The sequence below is a fragment of the Schistocerca cancellata genome, chromosome 4, assembly GCF_023864275.1.
Source record: "Schistocerca cancellata isolate TAMUIC-IGC-003103 chromosome 4, iqSchCanc2.1, whole genome shotgun sequence".
Taxonomy (NCBI): domain Eukaryota; kingdom Metazoa; phylum Arthropoda; class Insecta; order Orthoptera; family Acrididae; genus Schistocerca; species Schistocerca cancellata.
The window spans coordinates 484411422-484433815 of NC_064629.1; the positions used below are offsets into that span (position 1 = coordinate 484411422).

The 22394-nt window shown below is 36.8% G+C and overlaps 1 protein-coding gene across 3 annotated transcripts in view; it reads left to right on the top strand.

Moving 5' to 3' along the window:
* Nucleotides 1–22394, top strand: part of LOC126183885 (chloride channel protein 2) — a 523840-nt gene that overhangs the window by 409472 nt on the left and 91974 nt on the right. For all 3 annotated transcript variants that reach the window (XM_049926191.1, XM_049926193.1, XM_049926190.1), the window contains exon 9: nucleotides 4820–4922. In XM_049926191.1, coding sequence (XP_049782148.1) covers nucleotides 4820–4922 — 103 coding nt within the window. The remainder of the gene's footprint in view (nucleotides 1–4819; nucleotides 4923–22394) is intronic.

Below are 22394 nucleotides of genomic sequence, written 5' to 3' on the forward strand. Positions count from 1 at the left end.
AAAAAAATTGTAAGAGACAATCTTAATTGTTGAAGAGCTTGTTTTCATTGCTCAGATTACTATTGTAAGTTGTTAGAGTACTTAGTTTTGTTGTACCAAAAGCAGCTAAAATACTTGAGTGGGAGTAGATTCTGAGTAGTAACTTAAAAACTAAATGAGCAGGCAACATATGGGACACCATTTACAAAGCTAAAGGATCAGAAACTCACTGGGATTAATTTTATATCTACATTTACATCTACATCTATACTCTGCAAGCCACCATGAGGTGCATGACAGAGGGTGTGTCCCATTGTACCAGTTATCACGGTTTCTTCCTGTTCCATTCAGATATGGAGAATGTGGAGAGTAATTGTTTGAAAGTAGTTATTCTTATTTTATTCTCATGATCCCTATGTGAGCAATAGACACAGAGTCACCATTTAAAAATTGTTCTTGAAACTTTGTTAATAGTCTTTCTTGGTATAGAAGCGCGTTGATGCATTTTGATTACTGCTGCCATTCACAATAAATGTCCAGGGTACTAATAAACTGCCTTGTTGAACGTATTACTAGACTGTGACTTGCATCTTTTCTAATTAAGTTAAGGTAAACTATGAAATAAAACTACATATATTAAGAGGAAAAGTACAATCAAACCAAAAAATCTATAACATAGACCTTTTCCTCTTGAAGAAAGAGATAAACAACAATACAATAGAGCATTCAGCCAACACATTAATAAACATTGTAAAACAACCAGCAAGGTGTGAATTGAAGCAGTCAATATTAGACATGAAGACCACCTAGCAAAAGATGCAAACGCATAACATAATTTGTTCAATAAGCATTTTGTCTCTCCTTTTGACCAACCAGTTCCAATTTTTGAACTATAGGCTGAGACACCAAATAATATCACACACTTTGTAGGGCTTAAATTGGTGGAGGGGAATAGGGGAATTATCAGGAGGTATTTAACACAACAAAAAAGCTTAAGAGCAATTGCTCATCTTGATGTGCAGGTATCTTGAGCATTAAAGAAATGTGCAAATGAAATCACTGAACCACTTACCTATTTTATTAATCATAGTACCTGTAAAAATATAGACCAAAGTACCTTAAAAATAAGTGCAATTCAGACAGTCCATAAGAAGGGAAGCAACCAAATTATAGTCTGATGTTATTAATCTGCACATTCAGCAAAGTATCTAAAACTCTTAACCTATCCCAACATACATACCTGTTCTCAACATGTCAAACGTTTACTGAATCATAGCATGGATTTAGGACAGATCTTACAGTGGTCACTGCTGTTATCAGTTTCTTCCATGAAGTATACAGTAACAAAGAACTGGGTGTGTGCACTGCTGGAACATTCCTAGACCATAGAAAAGCTTTTGAATCAAAAAACCATGAGCTTCTTCCAAAAAAAACCACAGGCATATGATATCAGTGATGTATCAATGAAACTTCTATCTATGTTGCTGTTGAATCAGAGACAGCATGTCAAATTTAAATATCAAATTGACAGTAAGGTTTTAACTTTCAAATCCACAAGCAATGTACTAATACAAAGAATCCTTCAAGGTTCAGTTCTTTGCCCTTTTCTTTTGCTAATGTACATTAATGACGCTGTACATCCCTTAAACTTGCTCATTGTAAATTATGCTGTGGGCACCTCAGTTTTATTTTGTGGCAAAGAGTGTGAGGAACAGAACTAATTACACATTTCCATGCTGAAGGACTAAAGGTTGCTGTAAGTAAAAGCCAGATGATAATGTTTTCAGCTGGCAACTCATAGCACTCATCAACAATTGATGTATGCAGGATAATGGGGTAATGGGGCAGAGGGCACAAAATGCTGTAAATTCCTAGGTGTCCATCAGGGCTCAAAGCTTTGATAGATGACTCATATTAATGCTGTGTGTAGTAAAGTCAGCAATGGCCTGTATCATTTTAGCCAGCTGTCCAAAATATTGCCCACCCACCCACTGCACATTGCGTACTATGGAACAACCTATCACTATCATAGCTACTGTTGTGCTGTACACATACACCTTAACAGAGTTCTGCTCCTACAAAAAAGAGGGTTAAATATTATACATGGACTGGGCTATAAAGATTCTTGCTGTGAAATTTCCATACAACATAAATATTTCATCATCAGTTCTTTGCACTTCTATAAATTAATTACTCTTTTGTCTCCCAGAAGATTGAAATAATTCAATATAGTGATACACATAACAACACTATCAGGTCCAACAAAGACCTACATCAAAAATGACAGACCAGAGCCCATACATTGATGGACTGATAGGGTATAATAAGCTGCCATAGTCTCTGAAAACTAGTAACAAAAAACAGTTTGAATCAAAACTAATTTTTTTTAACTGAAAAGTGTCTGTTTTATTTAACAACTTTAAAAATGGAAAACTTAAAAGTCCACTCATGTATTGTAATATAATGTATATGCAAGCTAGACATATTTCAAGTGTTTTTATGACTCAACAAGACTATTGTATAAAACACAGAATTTATGGAAAGCTATAAACTAATGATTCTTGTTGTACTAATATGCATAAGGATTGTAATGTATTTTTATAACCATTATTGAGTCTTGTAATTACTATGAATAATATTATAACCTGTAAGTATTTGATGTTTGCAAAAGCCATCACACTGATGACTGCACACACAAAATTAACTAAATAAACAAATAAGTGGCCTGTTACTGGATACTTAATGCAGTGCATTGCAGTGAGTGCTGGTGAACCATGCCTGAGTATTTATTTGTTGTTTGTAAGAGGATGTGCCCATCACATTTTTATAGCATGCCATATGTGCAGAGGATTGAAAAGATGTTGATGCGAACCATGATACACTAATGTCTCTGCTTTATCTTCAGATTAGATATCAGAATATTTTTTCTCATACAATGGAAAATCCAGGATGGAATGTAACAATATTAGAGAAGGAAAGTTGCTACTCACCATACAGCAGAGATGCTGAGTCGCAATAGGCACAAAAAAGAGATTCACACAATTATTGCTTGCAATCTCAGTTAAATGAAACCACACATCTGAGACTGCAGACATGTGTACAAGTTGCGTTTGCATGAATGTGTGTGTGTATGTGTGTCTATTGCTGACAAAGGCCTTAATGCCCAAAAGCTATTATTGTGTGAATCTTTTTGTTGTGCCTATCGCGACTCAGCATCTCCGCTGTATGGTGAGTAGAATATTCTTTCTAATTTTTATGACTGTGGTCCAAATGTGTGCTGAAAGGGGGGGCTCAGGTAATATGCTATTTTTACCTGGTTTTCAACCTATTAGAATTTTGAGAATAACCCTAACAATCATACACAATGTCTTTCCTGTAGTGTAACCCATTGAAGTAAGAGATAGATACTCTTAGGCACATTCTCAAAAGATGATGTGTCATATTCATTCTTTAATATGCATATTATTATGTGATGCAAGAGCAGAGCCACTAATTTTTATATTAATGATGATAGGTCACTTACTAAGTGCATAGAACAGTTTCAAAGAGTGTAGGAGCATCACCTGCACTGTACCACATTCAACATGTAAGACATTGCATGCAGAAATGTATTAGAGAAAGTTGATTATTTTCATGGAAAATTAATATACGGAAATGGAAGATTGAGGTAAATTGAAACTGATAATTCCTTCTGTGTCAGCATTATTAAATATTTGTGGTGAAGAAATTTACATTTTTTGCACATTCAAAATTTTAAAGATTTAATAGACATATGAGGGAAGATGATAATTGAAAAAATTTGCTAGTAAATAATAAAAAATTAAGAAAATAAGGTAATGTAAAGTACTTCGTGAAATATAAATAATGGTAGGATCAAAGGTAACAACTTACCATAGAGGCGAGGCATTGAATTGTTGGTAGGCACATAAACAAGGCCAATAAAATTGCTAGGCTTTCAGAACCACCAACAAGCTTTTGAAAGTGGTATTATAGACCAAAATAAGAAAAAAGTGCCTAGTAAACATGGGCTCTAAAATGCATATCTTAGGAGCTATGAGCTCTTGTTAATCTTCACTACTGTGAGACACATTTCCTTTACTGAAAACTTTTTGCTTTCCTAGTTCGAGACATGGTAATACGGACCAATACCAGGAAAAAAGACCTGCAAACGTGGGTTCTAAAGTGTATACCAGAAGAGCTACGAGCAATTGCTCACCTTCACTACTGAAAAGTACATCTCTTCTGCTGTACAAGTGTCCATACCTCTTAAGATGTGCATGTCAGAGCCTTGTTTACTGAACATTTGTTCTTGTTTAGGTCAGTGCTGCCAGTGCTGAAAGTTTGTCTGTGGAGCTCCCACTCATTCTGTATATATTGTATCAGAACTGCAACTCAGCTGGAGTGAGAAGTTCTTTTACGTGGAGTTGATGAGGTAAGGAAGGAGGGGAGGAGCAGAGAGGCTTGGAGGGAAGAGGGTCTGATGACAGGAAAAGAGGGCAGAAAACACATGAGATAGGAATGTGGCACCAGAGAGCTGGTACAGAAGCTACATATACATTGGTGTAATAGTGCAGGTGTGTTGTGTTTCACAATTATCACTGAATAAAGATATCATCCAAAGGCTTAGAAACATTAGCAGTCCTGTTTACATGAATTTCAACCACACAACACCTCCATGGTACTGTACTTTTACTCCTTGCAGTAAGTTATGGAAGTGATGTGGGTCTCAAATATTGCAATATTATTGATGTATTTTTACTTTCTCTTTCTAAAATGTAATGCTAGTGTAGTCATGATGTTGAATCTTGAAAATGTGACTTAACATTTGCTTTTCTTTCAGCCGTTTCCTTTATCCAGGTATTGTTGCTTTAGTTGTTTCATCAATATCATTCCCACTGGGCCTTGGCCAATACATGGCAGGAGATCTTAATACTCATGATCAGGTAAGAAAAACAGCTTAATTCAAGTCCTCTGTTTTGTATGCTGAATATGAAGTGTGCTTAAAATACAGTGAGCGCCTCTGCAAACATAAGCTAAGCAGTGCACAGCTTGCATGCAAAAGAAGGGTGCTGGTTAGCAGCAAATTTTGGAAAGACACTGTAGTCACATATGCTACATTATTGCCTTTAGTTTTTACCTACAAGTGTTGTTTTGAATAAATGAGACATCATTTTTTAAAACTTTCTAGAATTATTTTGGATGGCAATATTGTTTTCCTAAGTTTGCCAGTAAAATGAAGAAAATTTCTAGAGATACATTTGTATTCTGGAACAACAGTTTTAACTCATTGTAAATGTGAAGTAGTTTTGAAGGGGAAACTGCTTTCACTGCTAAAGACCACAGATCATTATATGTCCACAGCTGGCAGAAACATAGATTAATTACTTAGTTGGTAATAAACCAGCAGTTTCACTTGTACGCATCCACTGCAGACCATCGTGAAGTGCATAGAAGATAATTCTTCCCTTTGTACCACATATTTTGGTTGCTTTCCATTACATTTTTGTATAGATTCCAAGAATATGACTGATTAAATGCCTCTGCATGGTCTGCAATTGGTCTAACCTTGTCCTAGGCCCTACAGGAGTGATACACAGGAAGCTATACTATATTCCTATCTTTCTCTCTGAACTCTTTGGCTGCTACAGACATGATCTTTGCATTCCATGCTGAGACAGCTTTTGTTATGGCTGTACTGCTCACCAAAGGCTCGTGTTGGCACTGAGACATGGCATTTGGGACGATATGAAATATGTATCATCTGATTTTTCAAAAACTATTGGTGAAAAATTTGATTTTTGCACGTCTTACAGTCTGATATCTTCACTCAATAAAGAACTGAATTTCTTTTCATTATCCATCATAATAATTGTGCTGCATCACGTAATGAAAACATTGCACGAAATTTTAAAGAGTTCGCAGAAGTAAAAAGCACACTGGGTAAACTTTGCATATGGTTGATTTTAGCACATACATTGTGGTGAATGAAATTTAGATACGCTATCAAAAGTTTATTTAAAATTGAAAGCAGAATGATATCTCATTTCATTCTCAAGTTATTGGTTTTTATATCCAATGGTTGGGCAGGCGTGATGCGCCCAGATCCATCCATGTGGACTTTCTGGCTTCTATGAATTACTTATTATCCATTTCTATGAAAACTATAAGGTGAATAAGTTTCATTTTTGCACATCTTACAGTCTGATGTCTTTGCTTGGTAAAGGACTGAATTTCTTTTCATTATAGGCCATAGTTACGTGTTGCATCAAATTGATTTATGTAAATGACATAAAAATTGCACCCAAAGTTCCAAAGTAGTTCTGTATGCAGATGATATTTAATGAACTAGAGACATGCTGTAATGATGTGGCATATGAAATTGTTCAATACTTTACTGAAAGCCACTTAAATGTAAGCAGTAGTAAAAAATGTCTCACGGAGTTTATCAACAATAATTTTAATGATGAAATTAAACTATACATAAGCAATGAATCAGTAAAAAAGAGCTTAGTGTAAAATTCCTCATTTTAACAATTCAAAGCAATCTAAAATGGTACACACATGTTGACACTCTAGCATCTAAGTTGTCTAAGAATATATTTGTAGTTAATATGATTAGTAAGTTCTGCGAAGACACTGTGACCTGAAGACTGCATACCATGCTCTATTTTCCTCTCACCTAAATTACAGAACAGAAATTTTGATAGAAACAATCAAAGCAAGTCTAAATAAGCTATTGCTACTTCAAAAAAGGAGCAAAAATATAAGGAATCATGCCATGGCTTGTTTCCAAAACCTGGTGTGCTACACATTGTAAACATGTACATTCTAAAAGCCATATTACTTGTTAAAAGACTGCAGCCCAACATTTGTTCTGATTTGCATCTGTTCAACACCAGAAATAAAGAAAAATTCTACATCAGCAGCTACAGAACAGCACTCTATGAAAAGGGCCCACAATATGCAGGTTTAAAGTTAGCCAACACACAGCCCAGTAAAGTTTCGACCCTATGCACAAAGAAACTTAAATTTCAGCTGAAGAAATTCCTGTTACAAAATCCCTTTTACACATTAGAAGAATACCATACTCACATGCAGAATAAGAAGTGCTCTGAAAAAAATATGTAAATAGTGCTAAGCAAACCATTTTATTTGTAATTTAATCATTTTGTTGATCAATGACATATTCAGAAAGTTGTATTAGATTAGATTAGATTAGATTAGATTAATCCTAGTTCCATGGATCATGAATACGATATTTCGTAATGATGTGGAACGAGTCGAGTTTTCCAATACATGACATAATTAGGTTAATTTAACAACATACTTAAGTTAATATAACAACTTTATTCTTTTGTGTGTTTTTTTTATTTTTCTTTATTTTTTATTTTATTTTTTTTATTTTTATTTTTATTTATTTTTTATTTTTTAATATTTTTTTCTTAATTTATATCTAAAAATTCCTCTATGGAGTAGAAGGAGTTGTCATTCAGAAATTCTTTTAATTTCTTCTTAAATACTTGTTGGTTATCTGTCAGACTTTTGATACTATTTGGTAAGTGACCGAAGACTTTAGTGCCAGTATAATTCACCCCTTTCTGTGCCAAAGTTAGATTTAATCTTGAATAGTGAAGATCATCCTTTCTCCTAGTATTGTAGTTATGCACACTGCTATTACTTTTGAATTGGGTTTGGTTGTTAATCACAAATTTCATAAGAGAGTATATATACTGAGAAGCTACTGTGAATATCCCTAGATCCTTAAATAAATGTCTGCAGGATGATCTTGGGTGGACTCCAGCTATTATTCTGATTACACGCTTTTGTGCAATAAATACTTTATTCCTCAGTGATGAATTACCCCAAAATATGATGCCATATGAAAGCAATGAGTGAAAATAGGCGTAGTAAGCTAATTTACTAAGATGTTTATCACCAAAATTTGCAATGACCCTTATTGCATAAGTAGCTGAACTCAAACGTTTCAGCAGATCATCAATGTGTTTCTTCCAGTTTAATCTCTCATCAATGGACATACCTAAAAATTTGGAATGTTCTACCTTAGCTATATGCTTCTGATTAAGGTCTATATTTATTAATGGCGTCATACCATTCACTGTACGGAACTGTATGTACTGTGTCTTATCAAAATTCAGTGAGAGTCCGTTTACAAGGAACCACTTAGTAATTTTCTGAAAGACAGTATTGACAATTTCATCAGATAATTCTTGTTTCTCAGGTGTGATTACTATACTTGTATCATCAGCAAAGAGAACTAACTTTGCCTCTTCATGAATATAGAATGGCAAGTCATTAATATATAATAAGAACAATAAAGGACCCAAGACTGACCCTTGTGGAACCCCATTCTTGATAGTTCCCCAGTTTGAGGAATGTGCTGATCTTTGCATGTTACGAGAACTACTTATTTCAACTTTCTGCACTCTTCCAGTTAGGTACGAATTAAACCATTTGTGCACTGTCCCACTCATGCCACAATACTTGAGCTTGTCTAGCAGAATTTCATGATTTACACAATCAAAAGCCTTTGAGAGATCACAAAAAATCCCAATGGGTGGTTTTCGGTTATTCAGATCATTCAAAATTTGACTGGTGAAAGCATATATGGCATTTTCTGTTGAAAAACCTTTCTGGAAACCAAACTGACATTTTGTTAGTACTTCATTTTTACAGATATGTGAAGCTACTCTTGAATACATTACTTTCTCAAAAATTTTGGATAAAGCTGTTAGAAGGGAGATTGGACGGTAATTGTTGACATCAGATCTATCCCCCTTTTTATGCAAAGGTATAACAATAGCATATTTCAGTCTATCAGGGAAAATGCCCTGTTCCAGAGAGCTATTACACAGGTGGCTGAGAATCTTACTTATCTGTTGAGAACAAGCTTTTAGTATTTTGCTGGAAATGCCATCAATTCCATGTGAGTTTTTGCTTTTAAGCAAGTTTATTATTTTCTTAATTTCAGAGGGAGAAGTGGGTGAGATTTCAATTGTATCAAATTGCATAGGTATGGCCTCTTCCATTAACAGCCTAGCATCTTCTAATGAACACCTGGATCCTACTATATCCACAACATTTAGAAAATGATTATTAAAAATATTTTCAACTTCTGACTTTTTGTTCGTAAAGCTTTCATTCAATTTGATGGTAATACTGTCTTCCTCTGCTCTTGGTTGACCTGTTTCTCTTTTAATAATATTCCAAATTGTTTTAATTTTATTATCAGAGTTGCTGATTTCAGACATGATACACATACTCCTGGATTTTTTAATAACTTTTCTTAATATAACACAGTAGTTTTTATAATTTTTGATAGTTTCTGGGTCACTACTCTTTCTTGCTGTCAGATACATTTCCCTTTTCCGGTTACAAGATATTTTTATACCCTTAGTAAGCCATGGTTTGTTACAAGGTTTCTTACGAGTATATTTAACTATTTTCTTGGGGAAGCAGTTTTCAAATGCATTTACAAAAATGTCATGAAATAAATTATATTTTAAATTGGCATCAGGTTCACGGTACACCTCATCCCAGTCTAACTGCTGTAGGCTTTCCCTGAAATTTGCAATTGTTAAATTGTTGACTGAACGTACTACTTTGGAGGACTGTTTAGTATTGCTGAATGGAGCTATGTCATATATTGTAACTAGCTGTGCACCATGATCAGAAAGACCATTCTCAACAGGCTGAGCATTTATCTGGTTAAACTTATCTTGGTCTACAAAGAAGTTATCTATCAGTGAGCTGCTATCCTTTACCACCCGAGTAGGAAAATCAATAACGGGTGTCAAATTGAAAGAACCGAGTAATACTTCAAGGTCATTTTTCCTATTACCCTCTTTCAGAGAATCTACATTGAAGTCCCCACAAATAATAATTTGCTTCCCCCTGTCTGACAGATAGCACAACAAGGAGTCCAAATTTTTCAGAAATAGATGAAAATTTCCTGATGGGGACCTATATACAGTTACAATTATAAATGTGCCTTTATTTAATTTAAGCTCACAGGCACATGCTTCTATATGTTTCTCTACACAAAACTTTTTTGTTTCTATACTTTTTGCACAATGATAACTTTTGACATATATGGCAACTCCTCCTTTCTCCATATTTTCTCTCATTACATGTGCAGAGAGCTTATAACCACTTACATTTACCTTATCTATATCAGTAACAATGTGATGCTCAGACAGGCATAGTATATCTATTTCATTCTCAGCTTCTAAATCTTCTAAACAAACCAGAAGCTCATCTACTTTATTCTTTAAACTCCCAATATTTTGATGAAATATACTTACATTATTTTTAATTATACTTTTATGAGACCCTTTCCTTATTCTAACATTTGCAGTACTCTCCTGTCTGAGTTTCTCATTGTGCTTAGGCCTAGTTCCTATACCAGTGGTCACATGGTGTTCAGAGAGGCAGATTATGTCAACTTGGTTGGGTGACTTTAATTCATCAATGCAATTACCTAGGACTGAGATACAACTTGGTGGAGATAAAATTTCTGGTGATTGGTGAAAATTTATAATTGGTAGCTGTGATTGGTGATCTAATGTGCTAGAATTGTGCTGTTTAATTTCTTTCCTAAACTGAAGATTTGTTTCAGTCCTGACCTCTCGTAGAACTTGACATCTTTCTGTCTTACCTATCCTAAAAAAGGTGCTGCTCCAACACCTGTAACCACTGGTATTTTACCATTCATGGCAGTGCCTCCCCCCCTTAAATTTCCTGCTATTACCCCAGCCAGTTTCCCCTTCCCTTTCCTGTTGAGATGTAGGCCGTGCCTGGTATAGTCCCACCTACTGAGATAATCAACAGGAACCACACCAATATGAGCCCCCGCACCTGACCCAAGCAGCCGTTCCAACTCCAAATTAACTCTCCCAACAGAAGAGTCCAAATGAGGCCGGTCATGGCGTCTCAGGACAGATACAAATTCAACATTGGTGTGTCTCGATGCCGACGCAATCTTTATCAGGTCACACTCTATACTGTACCCAGGATCTCTGTCGATGTTATGTGTATGTATCAAGAATTGTAACCTGTCTTATGCATATGCAATGAATCATTTGATGTTGAATAAAGTATTATTATTAAGTAAAACATTGTACAAAATTGTAAAGATTGGGGCAAAAATCCATTGCATAAACTTTGCATTTCATTTACTTTAGCTCATACACTGCAGTGAATCAAATGTAGATATCAAAATTTTATTTAAAATTGAGAGCATAAGGATATCTCATGTTGTTCTCAAGTTACTGGGTTTTATATGCGAAGGATGATCATGGGTGATGTACCCATTCGCATCCTTGCACATTGTGAATCATGTAGTTATAACAATTGTCATATCTCATACACAATTCAAAATATTGAAATGAGTTTTTTTTGCAAATGGTAGCACACACTTTTAAGCACATATGTTGTATTATAAATACTCAAAACTTTTTTATTTACTGAGATATGGAAGTAACATGTCTGCAGCTGTGAGAGTTCAGCAGTGCAGAATGCATTCAGACATCCATAGTACTGTAGGAAAACCCAAACAGCATGTGCACACATGTACGGAACATTGGGGGAATGGTGTAGCAGGATGTGTATCCGTGCTCACAGCAACAAAAGAATTAATATTGGTCCTTGAAACTTTGTAAGAAAGCTTTCTCAGAATAGTAAACACCTGTTCAAGTGTCTGTCAATTTAGGTTTAATGGCATTTTTATGATGCTCTTCCATGAGTAAAAAAAATCTGTCACCATTCATACTGCTCTTCTTTGTATAGATTCAATATCCTCTGGTAGTCTTGTTTGGTACGGGTTCCACAAACTTGAGCTATATTCGTGGATGGGTTGCATGAGTGTTTTGTAAGCAGTCTCATCTGTAGGCTGACTACATTTGCCCAGTGTCCTGACAATGAACCATAGTCTGTCACTTGCTTTACCTATGTGCTCTTTCCATTTCATAGCTTCATAATGGAATATGTACGAATCGAGTGATTCCAGTTGTGGCTTACTGATACTGTAATCATAGGACACCATATTTTTGAGTTTCGTGAAGTGTACACTTTTATATTCCTGATCATTTTAAGTAAGTTGGCAGCAGCCGCACAACTTTGAGATTTTATCAATATCCGATTAGGTATTTGTGCAGCTCTCTTAAGATAGCACTTCATTATAGATAGCTGCATTATCTCCAAAACATCTGAGGTTACTATAAATTTTATCGGGCAGGTCATTTAACCCTTTAACTGCTCTGGACATGTTAACGTGTGCCAAGACATGTTCAGAGTACCAGGTGGAAGGACTAGTGGCTCGCATAAACACGTTCAGACCACACAGGGACAGGTACAAAGGCACTCATTAACACATCCGGATCAGTTAAAGGGTTAATACACAACATGAACAGAAGGGGTCCCAACACACTTTCCTTGGAAACATGTGAAATTAATTCTATGTTTGTTGGTTACTCTCCACCCAGTATAACAGGTCTTTCATAACAACAAAGCCTCAGTCCAGCAACAAATTTCATTTGACACCATAGTATTACATTTTCCTTGATAAGACATGGTGTGGCACTAAGTGAAATGCACTTTTGAAGTCAGTGAAAATTACCAGATTGCCTTTAATCTATAAGAAAAATATGATTTCTTTTCTGCATGACTGAGGTTTTCAGAATGCAAGCTCATTACATTTGAGCTCATATTATCTTCTAAAATTCTACACCAGGTGCTTGTGAGTGATATGGATTGTATTTTGTGGATTACTTCTATTATGTTTCTTGTAAATGAATATGACCTGCATGGAAAATAATATTATACCACTGCAGTGGACATTCTATGACCTATGATTAGGCCACAGTCATAAACATTTGACAATATTATGAAAAGGATAGATTGCTACTCGCCATATAGCAGAGATGTTGAGTTGTAAATAGGCACAACAAAAAGACTCTCAAACAAATAAGCTTTTGGCCAAAAAGGGCTTCATCAGAATTAGACAGAACACACACACACACACAAACACAAATGCAATTCACACACACATGACCACAGTCTCTGGCGAAACCAGACTGTGAGCAGCAGTGCATAATGGGAGAAGCAATCTAGGTGGTGGGGTAAGGAGGAGGTTGGGTGGGGAGGGGGAGGAACAACAGGAAGAGGAGTGGTGTGTGGTAAAGTGCTGCTTGTGGGAGCATTTCAGCCAAGGTGGAGAGAGGGTAGGACAGTTAGTGCATTCAGGAGGCTAGACAGAGGGTGGGAGGAAGGGGGGGGGCAGTGGAAAAGTAGAGAAGTAAAAAGGCTGTGGGTGCTTTCATGAAATAGAGGGCTGCGTAGTATTGTAGTGGGAATAGGGAAGGGGTTAGCTGGGTTTAGGATAATGACTAACAAAGGTTGAGGCCAGGAGGGGTATGGGAATGTAGGATATATTGCAGGGAGAGCTCCACCTGGGCAATTCAGAAAAGCTGGTGTTGGTAGGGAGGATCCTGTGTCCCCATAACCCTCTTGGGCTCAACCTTGGTTAGTAACTGTCCTGCACTCACTTATCCCCTTCCCTGTTCCCACTCCAGTGTTACATGCCTCTGTTCCACCCAAACAGCCACAGTCCTCTCTCCTTTTCCACACCCACCTTCTAACCTCCCACCTGCACCTAGCTGCCCTACCCTCTCTCTACCTCGGCCCTGTGTGCTCCCACAAGCATGACTTTACCATCCCCCACCCCTGCCCTGCCCTGCTATCCCTTGCTCTCCCTGCCCCAGCCTCCTCCTTACCTCCACCACCCAGTCCTGCTTCTCCCATCATGCACTAATGCTCACAGTCTTTTTGTTGTGCCTAACTAAAACTCAAAATCTTCACTATATGCAGGTAGTGATCTATCCTTTTCATAATATTGTCATTATTCCATCCTGGATGTTCCAGTGTTTCACAAACTGTTCAACAATTCCATGGAACAACCTGGGAAACATGAGGAAAAAGGTGGAAATATTGCACCAACCACATAATCACCTACATTGAAATTAAGGGGAAATGATTTTCTGATTAATATATTGCTGCCAAAATTTACAGAATTGATAACTGCAGTTCAAATTTTCAGTTTAGTATGAAATCACTATCAACACATAGTTATGTGTTTTAAGTTGCACATGTATGTTTTTTCAGCCAAAATGAAAACTCTAGATTCAGTTAGAGATGGCAGACTTGATTTCACTGTTCTGAACCTTACACCTTCTGGAGTACTTAGATTTAGATAATGAAAATGATGCCACAGTTTCTGCTGTATTGCGGGTTGCCTGCACTGTCCTGAATCCTGCTGTAGGCAACCCTTGCTTTGCATATTACGACAGAAACTTTGGTACTGTTGACATCATTTAAAGTCTACATATTTCAGAAGGTATGAGGTTTAAAGCAGTGAAAATAAGTCTGCCATCACTAACTGTACCTCAAATTTTCATTTCTGTAGAAAAATCATACATGTGCTATTTGAAAAATCATAGCTTTGTGTTGAAAGTGATGTTTGTTTACTTTTATGAATTGTGCATTCTTGCCCATTGTGTGAGCCCCTGGCATAGGTGCATCCCTGGCCCCCTGGCCAATTGCATTTTTCACAAAAAAAAAAAAAAAAAAAAAAAAAAAAAAAAAAAAAAAAAAAAAAAAAAAAAAAAAAAAAAAATAAATAAATAAATATATATATATATATGTATGAGATGGTAAAGTTAGGAGGAACATCATATATATATACTAAAATAAGGTTAAACACTTATCTGAATGAGGATACTTCAGTTTTACAGTCAGTATTTGTAGGAATCAGAACTGTAGTTTGCAATTAATGTTATAGTACCAGCTTTGCAAAGCACACAAAAATGTCATACAATACATAAGAAACCATGAGACATGCAAGTTTTTATACAGTCAGTGAAAGATAATGGGGAAATGATATGAACAGCACATTTATTTTTTATGTTAGGTATTAGAATTTAGAGTTTTGAATCAAATACATTTGATACATTGGTTGTACAGAAAGGAAAAACTGGAATTCAGCTTATATATGCAAATAAACATGTGAACGGCATGAATGTTCTACTTAGCTGATCTAGTGACTCCTTCTACAATAGCATGCCATGGATGAACACTTTAACATCAATGTATTCCACTGAAGACAGTGAAAACTGAGTAGTACTAACAAAGCATGTCTTCTGCATGGGGTAGTTAACAAGTGCTTCCCAACATCATTGAGGTATGAGCCATACTTACAGTATGGAATTACTGTTTGGGGAAACTACAGCAGTATCAATAAGAAAAAAAATTGTTCTGTAAAAAAAGGTCATTAGACCATTCTGAATAAAAACAAACAGAGCCATGCAGAACTGCCTTCGGTAATAGAAAAATATTGACTTTTCCATCTATGTACATATACAGGTCAGTAAGTTCACCAATCAAAGACAATACATTACTGGGGAAAATGCAGATGTTCATTCATATGACACATTAAATAAAGGTCAGCTGAGAAGCATACCAGACAGGCTGAGAGCTACTCAGAAAGGTCCTCGATATTCAGATGTACAACTGGTAAAACATCTTTCAGAGAGTCTACAGGACAGTATGAGTGAAACAACATTCCAGAAACATCTAAAGAGTTACTTAATGGAAAAAAGAATATTATAGTGTAGAGAAGTGTATTTGTAAAGAATGAGGAATGGCATTATTACCAGTATGCATGTAGTGTAATCAACTGAAAATGTTGAAGTAGGTAGTATGTAAATAACTTGTAGTATTTTCTTTTATACTGTAATATGCAGGCTAAATATTTGAAGATATTAGGATGAGTTGACCTGTCCTATATTACAAGTGCACACTCTGTACATGCTGTAAGCAAATGTGATTCAAATAAAAGTCAGTCAATCAGGGCTGAACCACTGAAGAACCAGAGCTGAATATTGTGCCATGTAATATGCTATTTCATTAGCCATTTCTTATATTTGTATTATAAGGAAAATGCATTCCCTTCCATTCATATCCATTCACGCTTTTTCATACTTGGAACAGCATATGTTTTCTTTCTCATGAAAGGAAATGTGCTCTTAAAAAGTAACACTTTTGCTTTGCACAAATTCTGAGACATTTTTAGGAGACAATATCTTAAAAGTTCATGTAAAATTATTTTCAATGAAGTGTTGCAATGTCGCACAAATTCATGAAGAATTATTAGCAATGAAATGTTCATCATGCAGAAAAATACTTACTAAAATTGAAGAATGTTAATAATTTCACTTAAATAAGCATATACAGGGTGCTCATTTTAACTGAAGACATTGAAATATCTCAAATACAACACAGCAGATCAAGAAAAGTTATGATTCCAATTTATTTCTCTTGAAGGAGACTTCCAACAATACCACACTCAACCCACCACCCCATCCCATGTAATGGTGGTGAGGAGGAAACTTGGGCATCTTCAAGGGGAACCCCCATTTTTTGTTGGACATTATGAGTCTGTGACAAAATCTACATATGTTTTGGTTGCTGCATTTTCCTTGTTTCACCACAGATGGTGTTGTAATTGCAGGAATAGAAATGAGTACACAATCGTAATTTATGACATGCTACTCAGTGGCTCATGAATATCCAATGGCATGTGGGATCCTACCTTCATGCTGCAAGGGTAGGGCAGGCCAGTATTTCATAACTTCTATTTGGAAAACCCATTTTCAACATTGTATTCTTCTGACATATTGAAAAGGGGACTATTCGATGTGCCACCATGGCCATGTAGCAAACTACTACATATCGTAACAGGCAGTACACTGTGACCAGAGCTCAAGTATCGTGTAGATGTAGAACAGATAGTGGCTCCAAACATTATAATACAGTGTTTATTGTCCATTCACCTACCTATCATTTGGAGAACAGATGTGTAAATGGATGATGAATGTTGCAATCACAGAAGACAAAACTAAAGATCCTGATTCCCTCAGAATGTAGGAGAAATGGTGAGGTTGCCTTTGCCTTGTATGCAGAGCATTTTCCAGAGAAAGCTTGCTATAGTTCATTCTTTTATGAGGTTGTGAATGCCTTTATGTCTGATGGCAGCGTACAGACTGATAAGAGGAAATGAAGCAAACATGTTACAGGAGAAACTAATGAAACAGCTGTACTAACAGCAATGCAACACAACCCTCAGCTAAATACCAGGGAATTACACCACAATTCTGGTATGTCAGTAGGTAGTATTGTCACAATACTGCATCATCATAAGTATCATCCATACCACGTGTCATTGCATCAAGAACTTCATGGCACCAATTTCCATAACGGGGTAGTGTTTTGCGAAAGAGCATGTCAACAAATGCAAACAACCCTCACATATTTTGTTGAATTACTATATTCTGATGAGTCTACATTCACAAACCAAGGTATTATTAACCGACATAACATGCATTACTGGAGTGTAGATAATCTCCATTGGATATAGCAAGTTGACCTTCAACATCCTTGACCAGTTAACGTATGGTGTGGCATCATGGAGAACAGACTCATTGGTCTATATGTTATCAATGGCACATCGAATGGGCACAAAAAATCAAACATTTTTGGAACAGTAACTACCAGTACCACTGCAGGACATTGCCCTGGCCATTCGACAATCAGTGTGGCTTCAGCATGACAGCTGCCCAGTGCATTACGATGATGATGACGATGATGTTCAGTTTGTGGGGCACCTGTACAAATTTCTAGTTGTTACAAGGTCCAATTTTTACACAGTCCAATCTAGCCACTGTTATGAATGATGATGATGATGATGATGATGATTAAATAATGATGACAACACAAACACCCAGTCCGCAGGCAGAGGAAATCCACAACCCAATCGGGAATTGCACCTGGGGACTCCATGATCCAGGCACAGCAATGCTAGCTTCTAGACCATGAGATGTGGACCCAGTGCATTATGCAACTCAAGCACAAGAGGTATTATGCCCGGGCTGGTGAAACATGTCACTTGACAGCTCGCATGTAGTTGGCTATACTGCGATTGCGAGGTTGCAATAGCTGCCACCACAGAAGCCCACAACTTTGAAGTATGTTTTGTAAATGTAAGCTACAATCAATGCTTATATGTAAGTGCAACAAAGTACATTTTTCTAACAATGGAGAGAACAACGCTGGAGACTTAAGCATTTGATAGTATATGAAACCGGGAAATAAAAACACCCGAAGTTAATTACAATATCTATGAAAAGTAATTCCATATTGTTACTTTATGAAAAGTAATTCCATATTGTTACCATAATAGCTGAAAGTAAAACATTATGTAATAATGTAAACCTAAGCATACCAAAGAACACGCTGTTCCCACTCACAGAATGAAATAAAGCAAAACATGCATAGCCTACCCGATTGCAGAGAGAAAGAATTAATTCTGTATACATTTGCACTCACCAGTTTACAATGTCAATGGCGCAGTTCCAGCCAGTTCTCCTTCACTATCATCGGAATTGGCACAAAAACCATTGTCTTCGTCATCATCATCATCATCATCCCCATGCAGTCTGAGGCATCTTGTCGTGGTTGGCGCGGCTCTCCTGTCAGAGGTTCAAGCCCTCCCTCGGGCATGGGTGTGTGTGTTGTCCTTAGGTTAAGTTAGTTTAAGTTAGATTAAGTAAGCCTAGGGACCAATGACCTCAGCAGTTTGGTCCCATAATCCTTACCACAAATTTCCATTTCCATCATCATCATTAAAGAAATTATTAATTGTTCATTTTAATTTATAATTCCATCTATAGTCTGTGCTTCTCTTATGAGTTTAGCAACATGGTCTACTTTCTTCCTTCATGAGGTAATGTATACAGTAGCGAAACCTTCATGTAGCAGTCTTTGCACTTCTGTAGTAAAAGTCTTGTTGTTACTTCTGAAGTACTCCAAGCCAATTCAATTGGATTAAAATGGCAGTGATAAGGTGATAGCCTAATTACCAAGTGACCCTGTTTGCTTGCAGTTTCATCTACAACATATTTAGGCACCCCGGGCTTATTTTGTTTTATGAGCGAGTATAACAACAGCTTTGTCATGCTCATGTCCGCAGCAATGTCTTTCGCCTGCAACCACTGCACCATAGTTTCTTTACAGTCACTATTGGTGAGAATTTTATCTAAAATCACAGAATAGTATGGTGCATTGTCCATCACAAGCACTGTCTGAACACTAAACTGGAGCAGCAAATTTTAAACCACTGTAGAAACCATGGGTGGATCATATCTTCATGATAGTCACTTGTTTTTCTCAGTCGAAAAACTAAAAGTTCTTCAGGCACAAAGCTGTTTGAAGATCCTGTATGGGCCACAATTAATCAGGGTCCTCTTCCTGTTGGCTGATGAGTGCTGCTGTTCAGAGTATCATCAGTTCAGCATTTCTCAACTGATTCTCCAGCATTGACCCTGGTTTTGTCTAACCATATGACTGAGTGTATGTCCTTTCCTACAACTTTGTGTAAGAAAATGGTATGAGCTGCAATGATGTGCACTTTTTCAAGTAATAGTTTTTGCCCATCTGACTTTTTAAAACAGAAGCCCATACTTTTTAATACCATCTTGAGTGACATATTCCCCCCTGAGAAAAGTTCACTTTCTTTTAAAGAAATTAGCGACTTCACTATTGTGGGGTATTCTCCATATATGTGCCGACAAATTGCATCAGACTGGAAAGAATCAATATCTGTAACAAGACAAGGCTGCATTTTTTTCTTTCCTGGAGTACTTAAAAACACACTGTTTCTCCCACAGGGGCTTTCTTCCACACTTTTTACTTCAGTGTCTTGTAAGTCTTGAAGTAGCACCCCTTTCCTTATAACTGTTCATTGACTGAGTCCTAAAGTTTTCAAGGTATGCTCTAAAACTTTATCAGCAGGAATCGATTCATGCCCATGAACAAAAACAAATCCCTTTTCTTGCTCGTAAAAGTCATGCATCCTCCATAGCAATTCCAAAGCCTGACTATTTAATGGCACTCCTTGGCTCAGCTGATTGTCACTTGGTGAATGGCATTGTTTTGGTGACATAGTTTAATAAACAAAAACTGTAGTTGAGGTGGTAACACAACACAGAAGTAGGCATTTGCGCATTAATATACAATGTTTTCACGGAAGCCAGCAACATGGTAGTGCAAGTGCCGGAACCGGCTTCTGTTTGGTGCTGTTATTGGTTCGGAAGATACAGCGCATCACATTCCTCACTTGTTTGTCAGTTACATTACCAACTTTATTGCGCTGGGGGAGTGACCTTGAAGTGACATGTTTCAGCGGACCAGATATAGATTGTGTTTACACTGGTCAGTGGATTGAAGGAGGTGGCCCTATTACCTGGCCCGCTAGGTTGCTGGATTTGACATCACCTGATTTCCTTCTGTGGAGATATTTAAGAGATAGGGTGTACCAGCAAGTGCCAACAGACCATGAAGACATGGTTGACCACACCAGGGATGCCTGTGCTGACATTCCTGGAGATATACTTTTGTCCTATGTATACCATGCCACGTAGTCCCATGTTCGATATGTTGGAGGAATACAATGTTGCAAATGGGGTTTCCAATTAGAAGGTATGAAATACTGGCCTGTCCTACCCTCGCATCATAAAGGTGGGGTCTCAGGTGCCATAGATATTCAAGGGCCATTGAGTAGTATGTCATAAATTATGATTATGTATCCATTTCTATTCCTCCAATTACAGCACCATCTGTGTCAAAATGGAGAAAATGCTTCAGGCAAAACATATGTAGGTTTTGGTGTATAATTATAATCTCCAATTAAAAAATGGGAGTTTCCATTGAAGATTTCAAAGTGGCCAGTGACACAACACCCATGCAAGGGGAAAGGGGGGGGGGGTTGAATGGGATATCTTTCGATGTTCCCCTCCAAGACAAACAAATTGAAAGAAATTACAACTTTTTTTAATCTGATGTGTAATTTTCAAGATATTTTAATGTCTTAAGTTAAAATGAACACCTTGTATATGTTTCACAGATTTAGGCTTCTGTGCTTGTGATAACTAGTGGCAGCTATAAATGAGTACTATAACAGGATCAATGATGGTATAGTACTGAGAATATCTCATTTAGAAAGGTATGCTTTGCTTGCACTGCTGGTTGATCAAAAATGAATTACCACATATTTTGTCACATGTAGAATAGAAATGTCACATATAGAACAGAAACATTAAACAAAAGGAAAGAAAACTGCTGAACTTAATATGGAGGCCACTTTTGTTTTATAGCACCTGTGACTCTGTGTAAAGAAAAAGAGGTGTGTTGCTGTTGTGGTCTTCAGTCCAAAGACTGGTTTGATGCAGTTCTCCATGCTACTCTATCCTGTGCAAGCCTCTTCATATTTGAGTAACTACTGCAACCTACATTCCTTTGAATCTGCTGACTGTATTCATCTCTTGGTCTCTATAATTTTTACCCCCCACACTTCCCTCCAGTACTAAATTGGTGATCCCTTGATGCCTCAGAATGTGTCCTACAAACTAATGCCTTCTTTTGGTTAGGTTGTGCCACAAATTTCTCTTCTCCCCAATTCTATTCAGTACCTCCTCATTAGTTGCATCATCTACCCATTTAATCTTCAGTATTCTTCTATAGCACCACATTTCAAAAGCTTCTGTTCTCTTTTTGTTTAAACAGTTTACCATCCATGTTTCACTTTCATATGTTGCTACACTCCATACAAATACTTTCAGAAAGGACTTCCTCACACTTAAATCTATACTTAATGTCTTAAGTTAAAATGAACACCTCATATATGTTTCACAGATTTAGGCTTCTGAGCTTACAATAATATGCACTGCAGTAGTATTTTACTGCCGCCAACTTATATTTCGCAGAAAGGCCACTAAGATAAGATAAGAGAGATTAGGGATCGTACAGAGGAATATAGGCAGTCATTTTTCCCTCGTTCTGTTTGGGAGTGGAACAGGGAGAGAAGATGCTAGTTGTGGCACGAGGTACCCTCCACCATGCACCATATGGTGGATTGTGGAGTATGTATGTAGATGTAGATGTAGATACATTTGATGCTAACAAATTTCTCTTCTTTAGAAACACTTTTCTTGCCATTGCCAGTCTAAATTTTATATCCTCCCTGCTTCGACCATCATCAGTTATTTTGCTTCCCAAATAACAAAACTCATTTACTTCTTTAAGTGTCTCATTTCGTAATACAATTCCCTCAGCATGACCTGATTTAATTTGGCTACGTTCCATTATCCTCATTTTGCTTTTGTCTATGTTCATCTTATGTCCTCCTTTCAAGATATTGTCCATTCCATTCAACTGCTTTCCCCGAGTCCTTTGCTGTCTGCATCTTATGTCCTCCTTTCAAGATATTGTCCATTCCATTCAACTGCTTT